Source organism: Oncorhynchus nerka, linkage group LG8 (assembly GCF_034236695.1).
Source record: "Oncorhynchus nerka isolate Pitt River linkage group LG8, Oner_Uvic_2.0, whole genome shotgun sequence".
In the NCBI taxonomy this organism is placed as follows: domain Eukaryota; kingdom Metazoa; phylum Chordata; class Actinopteri; order Salmoniformes; family Salmonidae; genus Oncorhynchus; species Oncorhynchus nerka.
In genome coordinates, this window is record NC_088403.1 from 38,982,317 (window position 1) to 38,994,835 (window position 12,519).

Consider the following 12,519-nt stretch of genomic DNA (forward strand, 5'->3'; position numbering starts at 1 on the left):
CAATTTCCAAACACCTGAAGGTTTGAACCACGTTCATCTGTACAAACAATAATATGCAAGTATAAACACCATGGGACCATGCAGCCGTCATTACCGCTCAGGAAGGAGACGCATTCTGTCTCCTAGAGATGAACGTACTTTGGTTACGAAAAGTTAAAATCAACCCCAGAGCAACAGTAAAGGACTTTGTGAAGATGCTGGAGAAAACAGGGACAAAAGTATCTATATCCACAGTAAAACGAGTCCTATATCGCCATAACGTGAAAAGCCGCTCAGCAAGGAAGAAGCCATGGCTCCAAAACCGCCATAAAAAAAGCCAGACTACGGTTTGCAACCATACATGGGGACAAAGATCGTACTTTTTGGAGAAATGTCCTCTGGTCTGATGAAACAAAACTAGAACTCTTTGGCCATAATGACCATCATTTTGTTTGGAGGGAAAAGGGGAGGCTTGCAAGCCAAAGACACCATCCCAACCTTGAAGCACAGGGGTGGCAGCATCATTTTGTGGGGATACTTTGCTGCGGGAGGGACTGGTGCACTTCGCAAAATAGATGGCATCATAAGGTAAGAAAAATATGTGGATATATTGAAGCAACATCTCAAGACATCAGTCAGGAAGGTAAAGCTTGTGGGTCTTCCAAATGGACAATGACCCCAAGCATACTTCAAAATTTGTGGCAAAATGGCAACCTTTTGTGACTAGGGGGCAGTATTTTAATTTTTGGAAAAATAACGTTCCCGTAGTAAACGGGATATTTTGTCAGGACAAGATGCTAGAATATGCATATAATTGACAGCTTAGGATAGAAAACACTCTAAAGTCTCAAACTGTAAAAATATTGTCTGTGAGTATAATAGAACTGATATTGCAGGTGAAAGCCTGAGAAAAATCCAATCCGGAAGTGACTCATCTTTTTCTCCGTATTCCCCAAGGTGTCTACAGCATTGTGACATAGTTTTACACATTTATGTTGAAGAATACCCGTAAGCGGCTACATGGTCACCCGATGGCTCCCAGATTGATTCTTGGGTAAAATACAGAGGTAGCCATTATTCCAATTGGTCCTAATGAAAAACCAATTGTCCCGGTGGATATTATCGAATAGATATTTGAAAAACACCTTGAGGATTGATTTTAACCTGTTGCTTCTACCCTCTACTTTTTTGAACATTCTGTTAAAAATCGCGCAACATTTCAGCGCCCTGCTACTCATGCCAGGAATATAGTATATGCATTTGCTTAGTCTGTGTGGATAGAAAACACTCAGACGTTTATAAAACTGGTTAAATCACTGCTGTGGCTTTACCAGAACGGCATTTACATCGAAAAGAACAGGAAAAACTGATCACTGAAAATGGGAAAATATATCCATGCGCTACTTGAACCCATTGATAAAGGTGAACCACAATTCATTGACTGAGGTTGCAGTACCTACAGCTTCCACACGGTGTCTAGAGTCTTGTCATTTCCCTTCGAGTTTTTTCTTGGTCAAACACATGCAAGGCACCGTATTTCTTCAGGTCTAGGACCGGATATTTTCGTTGAGTTTCTAGCCGGACATTTTTCGAGACGGACAGCTAATGATCTTTACATCGCCTCCTGATGAATTTTATCGCTTATTAACGTTTACTAATACCTAAAGTTGCATTACAAACGTATTTCGAAGTGTTTTGTGAAAGTTTATCGTCGACTTTTTGAATTTTAAAAAATGACGTTACGTTTTGAAAACGCTGTTTTTTTCGTTTATCACACAGTCTACATATAACGATATCTTGGCTTTATATGGACCGATTTAATCGAAATAAAGACCCAATAGTGTTTATGGGACATCTAGGAGTGCCAACAAAGAAGATGGTGAAAGGTAATGACTGTTTTCTATTTTATTGTGCGGTTTGTGTGTAACGCCGAAATGCTAATTATTTTGTTTACGTCCCCTGCGTGGCTTTTGTGTTGTAGTGTATTGGTGCATGCTATCAGATAATAGCTTCTCATGCTTTCGCCGAAAAGCATTTTAAAAATCTGACTTGTTGCCTGGATTCACAACGAGTGTAGCTTTAAAACGTTTGAGTTTTAACTAATACTATTAGCATTTAGCGTAGCGCATTTTCATTTCCAGAGCTCTAGTTGGGACGCAAGCGTCTCAGGTAGAAGCAAGAGGTTAAACAACGTTTGCCATGTTTCTGTCGATATTATGGAGCTAATTTGGAATATTTTTCGGCGTTTTCGTGACTGCAATTTCCAGGCGATTTCTCAGACAAACGTGAAGAACAAACGGAGCTATTTCGCTTACAAAAATACTATTTTTGGAAAAAAGGAACATTGGCTATCTAACTGGGAGTCTCGTGAGTGAAAACATCCAAAACTCATCAAAGGTAAACAATTTAATTTGATTTTTTTCTGATTTCCATGACCAAGTTACCTGCTGCTAGCTGGACAAAATGCTATGCTAGGCTATCAATAAACTTACACAAATGCTTGTCTAGCTTTGGCTGTAAAGCATATTTTGAAAATCTGAGATGACAGGGTGATTAACAAAAGGCTAAGCTGTGTCTCAATATATTTCACTTGTGATTTTCATGAATAGGAATATTTTCTAGGAATATTTATGTCCGTTGCGTTATGCTAATTAGTGTCAGTCGATGATTACGCTCCCGCACTCGGGATGGGGAGGTGAACAACAAAGTCAAGGTATCAGAGTGGCCATCACAATGCACTGACCTCAATCCTATAGAACATTTATGGGCAGAACTGAAAAAGCGTGTGCGTAGAAGGATGCCTACAAACCTGACTCACTTACACCAGCTCTGTCAGGAGGAATGGGCCAAAATTAACCTAACGTATAGTGGGAAGCTTGTGGAAGGCTACCCAAAACGTTTGATGCAAGTATTAAACAATTTAAAGGCAATGCTACCAAATACTAATTGAGTGTATTTAATCTTCTGACCCACTGGGAATGTGATGAAAGAAATAAAAGCTGAAATAAATCATTCTCTCTACTATTATTCTGACATTTCACATTCTTAAAATAAAGTGTTGATCCTAACTGGCCTAAGACAGGGAATTTTTAATAGGATTAAACGTCAGGAATTGTAAAAAAAAAAAAAAAAAACGGACATTAAATGTATTTGGCTAAGGTGTATGTAAACTACCGACTTCAACTGTATACATGCACATCACAGACATACATGCAGGCCGGACTCCAACTTTGCTCGTCGTAATATTTCTTATTTCCATTCTTTTACTTTTATATGTGTGTGTATTGTTAGATATTACTGCACTGTTAGCTAGGAACACACGTATTTCACTACACCCACAATAACATCTGCTAAATATTTGTAAGTGACCATTGCAGATGGCTAAAAATATGTTGGTAAGCTCAAACACATAATCATTCTTTGTTTTAACATGAGTTGGTTCATTTGAGTTCATATCGTTGCTTTTTCTCCTCAGGGAACTTTGAGCTGGTCAGTCTATTGTTGGAGAGAGGGGCAGATCCCATGACTGGGACCATGAACAGAAATGGCATCTCATCTGCCCAACTGGGGGACATGAACTCATATAGCCTGGCAGCATCACATGGGCACAGGTAACACACACTCACGCCAGTGGAGTTTCCTCAGAGAAGGAAGGGGAGAATCATCCTACCCAGTGAATTTAATTTTTTAAAATATTGAATTATTTTTTTATGTTAGAATTTTTTGATAAAACTAAATATATTAACGTCACCAAATAACTGATTGAAACAATTGTTTTTGCAATGAAGGTCTACAGTAACCTCAACAGCATCTAAGGTAGCACCACGGTATAGCTGGAGGACAGATATTTTCTGTCCTCCTCTGGGTACATTAACTTCATTATAAAATCTAGGAGGCTCATGGTTCTCACTCCCTTCCATAGACTTACTCAGTAATTATGAGTTCCGGAGGACTTCCTCCAACCTATCAGAGCTCTTACAGTATGAACTAACATCTTGTCCATCCAATCAAAGGATCAGAGAATGAATCTAGTAGTGAACGCATAAGCTACAGCTAGCTAACACTACAGTGCATGAAGTGTTGTCAGTATTTTACTCAAAGAGAGAAAGACAATAATTTATTCAAAAATGAAAGAGAAGCAGCGTGTATATTTAGTCATTTGTTTCTTGTTAATGTACGTTTCACTTAGCTAATGCAGCCAATTTGTGACCCAACTCGGGTCCAACTAGGCGTATGTCACAAGTCACGACGTCACAGGAGAGCCGTTTGAACTGAATTTTTTTTTATCAAAATGAATTTTTTGGCAGAAATGTCTTCTCGAACATGTCAACTTTCATAACAAATGTGTATGCTATCTAGGCTACCTGCCACCCTGATGCTACACTACAGGACTGTTTTGCTTGCACAGACTGGAATATGTTCCCAGGATTCATCCAATGGCATCCAACACCATCAATAAGTGCATCGATAAAGTCGTCCCCACAGTGACTATATGTACATATCCCAACCAGAAGCCATGGATTACAGGCAACATCCGCATCGAGCTAAAGGCTAGAGCTGCCTCTATCAAGGAGCGGGAGATGAATCCGGACGCTTATAAGAAATCTCGCTATGCCCTCAGACAAACCATGAAACAAGCAAAGTGTCAATACAGGATTAAGATTGAATCCTACTACACCAGCTCCGGCGCTCGTCGGATGTGGCAGGGCTTGAAAACTATTACAGACTACAAAGGGAAACCCAGACGCGAGCTGCCCAGTGACGCGAGCCTTCCAGACAAGCTAAATTCCTTTTATGCTCGCTTAGAGGCAAGCAACACTGAAGCATGCACGAGAGCACAAGCTGTTCTGGATGACTGTGTGATAACGCTCTCGTTAGCCGATGTTTATTTATTTATTTTATTTTACCTTTATTTAACTAGGCAAGTCAGTTAAGACCTTTCGGTTACTAATCCAACGCTCTAACCACTAGGCTACCCTGCCGCCCCGCCGGTGTGAACAGAACCTTGAAACTGGTCAACATTCATAAAGTCGCTGGGCCAGACGGATTACCAGGACGTGTACTCAAAGCCTGAGTGGACCAACTGTCAAGTGTCTTCACTGACATTTTCAACCTCTCCCTGACCGAGTCTGTAATACCTGCATGTTTCAAGTAGACCACCATATTCCTTGTGCCAAGGTAACCTGCCTAAATTATTACCGCCCCGTGGCACTCACGGCGGTAGCCACAAAGTGCTTTGAAAGGCTGGTCATGGCTCACATCAACAGCATCCTCCCGGACACCCTAGACCAACTCCAATTCGCATATCGCCCCAACAGATCCACAGATGATGCAATCTCAATCGCACTCCACACCACCCTTTCTTACCTGAACAAAATGAACACTTATGTGAGAATGCTGTTCAGCAATGCGTTCAACACCATAGTGCCCACGAAGCTCATCACTAAGCTAAGAACTCTGGGACTAAACACCTCCCTCTGCAACTGGATCCTGGACTTCCTGACAGGCCGCCCCCAGATGGTAAGAGTAGGCAAAAATACGTCTGCCACACTGATCCTTAACACTGGGGCACCTCAGGGGTGTGTACTTAGTCCCCTCCTGTATTCCCTGTTCACCCACGACTGCGTAGCCAAACACGTCTCCAACAAGTTCATTAAGTTTTCTGACGACACAACAGTGGTAGGCCTGATCACAGACAACGATGAGACGGCCTAAAGGGAGGAGGTCAGAGAACTGGCAGGGTGGTGCCAGGACAACAACCTCTCCCTCAATGTGAGGAAGACAAAGGAGCTGATCGTGGACTACAGGAAAAGGCGGGCCGAACAGGCCCCCATTTACATCAACTAGGCTGAAGTATAGCGGGTCGAGACTTTGAAGTTCCTTGGTGTCCACATCACCAACGAACTATCATGGTCCAAACATACCAAGACAGTCGTGAAGAGGGCACGACAAAACCTTTTTCCCCTCAGGAGACTGAAAAGATTTGGCATGGGCCCCCAGATCCTCAAAAAGTTCTACAGCTGCACCATTGAGAGCATCCTGACCGGTTGCATCACCGCCTGGTATGGCAACTGCTCGGCATCTGACCGTAAGATGCTACAGAGTGTAGAGCGAATGGCCCAGTGCATCACTGGGGCCAAGCTTCCTGCCATCCAGGGCCTATATAATAGGCACTGTCAGAGGAAAGCCCATAAAATCACCCAAGATATAGACTGATTTCTCTGCTAACGCATTGAACGGAGCGCCTCAACATCTTCTACCCCCAAGCCATTAGACCTCAACAGCTTCTACCCCCAAGCCATTAGACTGCTGAACAATTCATAAAAATCGCCACCGGACAATTTACATTGACACCCCCCCTTCTTGTACACTGCTGCCACTCACTGTTTGTTTGCCCCCACCTACATCTACAGATTACCTCAACTAGTCTGTACCCTAGCAGACTAACTCGGTACCGGTGCCCCTGTATATAGCCTCGTTATTGTTATTCTTATTGTGTTAGCCTAGTGGTTAGAGCACTGGGCCAGTAACCAACAGGTTGCTGGATCGAGTCCCTGAGCTGACAAGGTAAAAATCTCTCGCTCTGCCCCTGAACAAGGCAGTTAACCCAATGTTCCGAGGCTGTTATTGTAAATAAGAATTTGTTCTTAAATGACTTGCCTAGTTAAATAAAAGGTAAATAAAATAATACAAAAAATCTGTAAATAAGAATAAAATTGTTAAATTATAAGCCTTATTGGTTAAGCCACAGAAAAAGGGACCTTCCCACTAGCCATGATTGGCTGAGAAAATGAGTGGGCTGGACATTGCGGATTGGTCTGTAGAAGCTATAGAAGGCTGCTGTCTATTTGAACTCATTAGTCTGTGTTGGTAGTCCTGTTGAAAGCAGCTTTTTTTAATGTATTGTGTAGTGGAGCTGCATAAGTGTTGCACTCCACTTTCTGGAGGATTAAGTTTTGAAATCAGTGTAATTAGAGTATGATAGCTAAAGAGATGGAGGAAACACCTGCAATCTTGGTATGGCAATCCTGACAGGGAGACACATGCATCATGAATGATGATGTATACAGGTAGGATAGTCTTGCATTAGCCAGCTACATTTTCAGATATTACACTTTTCTAATTTTGACAGAAAGTGGTTTCATTTCAAGCTGAAGTGTACTGTTAGCTAGCTAGCTAACATTAGCTGGCTGGCTCCCTAGAGGACATTATTATTAGTTTCCCAGAGCTGTTTGCTTTTCTAGTTAGATCCTAACATTAGGCATTGTTGGCAACTTTGTTCATTGTTGTTTAACTAGCTGGCTGGCTCATTAGCTGATGTTACGTGATGTGTGTACAACACCCGTTGAATGTGGCCGGTGGCAATATACATCTGCAAAAAAGCAAAACATTTAATTGTTGCCAGCAGAGCTGGTTATGCTGTTTTCTGTTATGCAGAGGTAAACAAATCATCGGTTAGAGCGTCAAGTGTGCGCTCTGAGAGCGAAATGAGATGGGTGGGGCTAAAGTTTAAGAGTGTGTGAACGATACTGAATGGGTGTAGACAAAGAGGAGCTCTTCACTAGATACCAAAAGAGTCAATGGTTATTTTTTCAAAAGTGAGTTTACAGGTTGATCAAATTTCAAAGCAGAATTTTCTTTCCCATTGTTCCTCAAATGCAGTGAATGATATACCATTTTGTAGCTCTGAGTCTCTATAACGTTAATATGGTGATAACGATGCAGACTGTGTAGAGGTTAGCGGTTATGGTATTGCTTGGAGGGTTTTTTGCACCTGTTCACAGACAGCTGTTGTGTTGTGCACTGAAGTCCACAAGCAAAGCGAAAAGGTGAGAGCAGGAGAGTGCGTAGATGCGAGAAGGAATCATACAATGAGCAATGTAGTGATGCTGTGTGTGGCTGCTATGACGGTGAACTGTGTGAATGGGTGATCAGTGGTGTATTCATTCCACTGATTCTTAATCAGAACAAAACGGAGGGAGACCTACCGGAATTTTTCTAATAGAAACTCTCATTTTGCAACTGTTTGGACTAATGATTGCACCCCAGATCAGCTAGATGCAGTAAAGAGTGTGCAAGGCGGTATTGAATGTGCTACTGTGTCACCTTGACTACTCCATTATGTCTAAGCCATTGGTTTTCAATATTTACTAAGCTAACATATGCAATTGTTTTAAGATGGTCATACCATGGATCATTTAGTTGTTTGTTTTAGAATTTTAGGTTATAAAGCAAATCTCTATATTTTTTATAAAATAATGAATAAACGTCAAAACAGTCAAAAAATCTATCATAAACAATACGTGTTTGAAGTGTCTCTCCTATATCTAGTGTCTGCCCTATATCATTTTTTACACCCTTTTAGTCACTGCCGGGGCGGCAGGGTAGTCTAGTGGTTAGAGCGTTGGAATAGTAACTGGAAGGTTGCAAGTTCAAACCCCCGAGCTGACAAGGTACAAATCTGTCGTTCTGCCCCTGAACAGGCAGTTAACCCACTGTTCCTAGGCTGTCATTGAAAATAAGAATTTGTTCTTAACTGACTTGCCTGGTTAAATAAAGGTAAAATAAAAACTTTGCTTATGGCACTTTTTACACCCTGTTCACTTTTAGCCATTTTTACTTACATTCCAGCATCTCCCCTGAAGCTTGCATAGAGCAAAACAATTGTGCTGAATGTTTGTGTCTTACCTGTCGATGTTGGTAGCTCAAACGGTTCAGCATGTCTTTGAAATTAGGACATGGCCTTCTGAAAGTTCAGACAACTTCCCTAAAGCTTGTGGATGTCATAGACAATGTCATGTTTGTGAGAGACTCCTTTGATGATGGGGTCATATGAGTTGCTAGCTCAAACAGTTTGGATATTTTCAAGAATATTTCTTTTCCGGATCTTCTCATTTATTAAAAACAACACTTTCACAAGCACTATGTTATGGAATATGGGCGGAAGAGGGGCTTGATCTGCAGCCACTGCAATGAACGGTAACTCTCTAGCATGAACAAACACTGAGGTATTCCGCATTCAAAATGACACCACGTGTGACACACAGGCGTGTCAATCGACTCTAGGTTCTAGGTTGTAGCAACCTCATGATGGGTATAGGGCAAAGTCGAGTATTATTTAGTAACCTAAACCGATCGATGTTGCATTGAGCTGGGTGAATGGAATATGAATGACATTCATCAAATATGTTGTAATAGAAATAAGGCCATGTTTAAAACATATTCTCGTCCTCCCTAATCTTGAACAGCAGTAACCGCCACACACACACACACACCTTAAAGCTTTACGTCACATTTATAGATCACAAACAGCAATTAGAATTCCTTGCATTAAAATTGGCCAGTGGCCAGGTAACAAGTATCCCATTTCAGGCTCAATGTATAGACCATTCGAACCAATGAGAACTTACCACGTCTAGATTTGAGTCCAGGAATGAAACCCCTATACAGATTCTAAACAGATGTTGACCAATTCCGCCACCTGTGCTGATGTTCCTGCAGGTAACGTGCCTGTCACTATCACATTGTCCATTCTAGAATCTGCCAAGCATGCTTTCCTCACACCCCCCTCCACAATGCTTGAACCATCTGTGTATAAGATAAACTCAGGGTTTTCCAATGGATGACTTTTAGTTAACCCATCAGAAAGCTGATCCAAAACCAACTCACAACATTCATGATCAAGAAATGTGGTATCTGGAGGAAGCATCAGAGTAACTGGATTACATGGTGTTCCACATTTTATGACGATGTTAGGAGCCTCCAGCACAGTTGACCACCAGATCCAACGAGCAGCTGTTACCTGTGCAGCTCGATTCATTGTCAAAAGAGTATGAACAATATGTCGGCAGAATGTGTCTTTTCAACTATACCCATGTCCCATAGATCTTTAATCACTACTTTAGTAGCAGCGATAGCTTCCTTGCTAATGGGATATTGTTTTGTGCAAGGTGGGGCAACACCTGTCAAGCACACTGGTTGTCACGCGGGACTAGGTGTGTGTGCAGGAATCAGACGCAGAGAGAGAGTAACGGAGTAAAGTGCTTTACTATTGCACACCAAACTGATAAGCCCAATACAATACAGGGCGCAGGACACTATACCAGACAACCCAAAACCACAGGGTGTCCAGTATAGAAAATAAATACACCACGACCTAATATGTACACACGTAACAAAGACAATCCCGTACAAAACAAGGGCAGGTCAAACTACTACATATAGGGAAGCTAATTAAACCAAAATACACACAGGTGAAACTAATAAGGCAAAACCAACAGACAAACGAAAAAGGGATCGATAGTGGCCGAGCACTGCCCGAACAGGCAGGGGAGCCAACTTCCGGCGGAAGTCGTGACACTAGTTCCATATCCAAAGATCCACTCATTTTTATTCGTAGTCCAAATAGGATGGTTCTGAACTGTAGACCGCTTCAGTTGTTTAATTTGCCATGTCACCTTTCCTTCAGAGATTAGTCAAGTTGCATAATAACATCAAGGCCTAAAATAGGTTGTTCAAATGAGCCTATCCACACCCCTGCATCAATCTTCATTGGACCAATAGAAATTGATAATGTTTTGGTCTGTTTCGTATCTGCTGATCAACTGATGTGTGATTGCCCCATTTTTGTAGAATTGAGTGCATCTTCATCTTCCATGTTGGGTAACCCACTGTGTCTAACCTTGTTACATTTTTTTTACACATTATGATACAAGCTTGCAAAATGTTATTACACATTTGCCAATCGTAATTCTAAATATAAACTCACAGGGTTCTGTCATCATTATTATCCCATACATCAAATGCAGATCCAATGTGAATCCGTTGTCCTGCCTTTCACAAAATAATATGTCATCAAACCACTAACCACTCACAAATCACAAGCAGGAACATAACTACATAACGTAATTTTGTGTAATGAAAAAAATATATACGGTATATATTTCACAATAAAGAAAATCTAATACGGGTCATCATCTAAGCATTGCTCCCAGCATTAATCAAAGCTCAGAATGCTTATATTCTTGATCTGACTGAATTCTAACAGCATATTCACCACTGCCTCAAATGGCAAAGTCCGCTCTCTCGCGGCACAGGCGAGACGTGAGACGTGAAACAAACTATCCCAGCTCGGAGACGGCTCAAGTAGGCAAGTAGTTACTCTTCTGACAGTGTGTTTGCGAAAAACATTGCAACAACTGGTAAATAGTCGCTTATGGATAGGATGTCAGTCAGTTGTTGAAAGGCTCTGGCTAGTATTAGCCAGCTAGAAGGATGATATAAGAAGCTAACATTAAACGGAGCCTACCTTAAGGAGGAGGAAAAAAAGAGGCTACTAAGTTCTCATAATAACTTTGCTTTACAGAGGGTAGGCTTCTGAGACAGACAGTGATGTGGCACTCAGTGGTGAGGCTGAGGCAACCTACAATGCGTGCAGGAGGAAGCAGAGGAGATAGAGAGGTTAGTTCAGTGGTTCCAAAACTTGTGGTCGGGGCCTGTCATGCCAAATATTGTCCCCCAGGCCAAAGTGTGTCCCCCTCTGCATCACAATGGGATTCGATAAACTCTTAGCGTCTGTTGCTATATTAACAGTGTGATGACCTAATGATTCAAACTTTGCAGATCATTATAGCCTAAATTACTTTTTTTTCATCATCGCTATGCAAACAAGGCTGATTTTCCACAACAAAAAAGTTTTGTTTAGCTAAAATGAAAACATTACTTCGATCTACCTTGTTAACCAGGGATGCAAACTGGTGAGGGCCCCCCCCAAAAAATGAGCACTGAAACATGCAAAAAATCCCTGCTTGGGGGAAATGCAGGTTTTAACTAATTACACAGCAAAGAATATGATCTAATGTACATGACAAGTCTCTGTGTGTAAAATAAAAAGTGGTTAATGTGAAACTAACTCACAGCTAAAAAATAGACAAAGAATGCAGTCCAATGTTATTTGTTGCCTAGACTTTACTGCAAATGACACTCAAGTCTTGAGAAAAAACAATACAACAATATTGCAGTTAGTCATGAAAGCCTTTATAATAGAACGCTTGTGACCACACACATCTAAATATTCCACCTGGGAAAAACATCTTAAAGTAGAAATAGAATAAAACAAACAGCAATTCTATTTTTTGCTCGATTCAAGTATAGTGGCCACTATAGTAGACATTGATCAAGTGCAAAAGGCTACATGTGTGCAAAAATAACGTTCACCGAGTAAAAAACGTAATAATCCTCACACACACACCAGTGTTACTGTCAAGTTCAACACAACAAAGGCAATATCTTTGGGCTACACTACATATTGTTACATTGTATACTTTCTGCCTGTGGACATCTGTTCTACAATGTACCAACAGAGCATGATACCCTTTGTTGGAGATACTTGATCTCTTTTCTGGCAGAGAGCACACCTGGCATACCCATATTTATCCACTGTTTTGAAAAGGTGAGAAAGGGGGGAAAGTGCGTGGTGTTCCTTTCACCATAGTGGCATCCAGCTTAAGCCAGGCCCAGCTCCAGCTACACTTGATCCCT

General features: G+C 41.3%; 1 protein-coding gene across 1 annotated transcript in view; it reads left to right on the forward strand.

Moving 5' to 3' along the window:
* LOC115133264 (ankyrin repeat and BTB/POZ domain-containing protein 3-A-like) overlaps window positions 1-12,519 on the forward strand; it is a 75,156-nt gene that overhangs the window by 25,972 nt on the left and 36,665 nt on the right. The window contains exon 4 of the mRNA XM_029666320.2: window positions 3,455-3,590. Coding sequence (XP_029522180.2) covers window positions 3,455-3,590 — 136 coding nt within the window. The remainder of the gene's footprint in view (window positions 1-3,454; window positions 3,591-12,519) is intronic.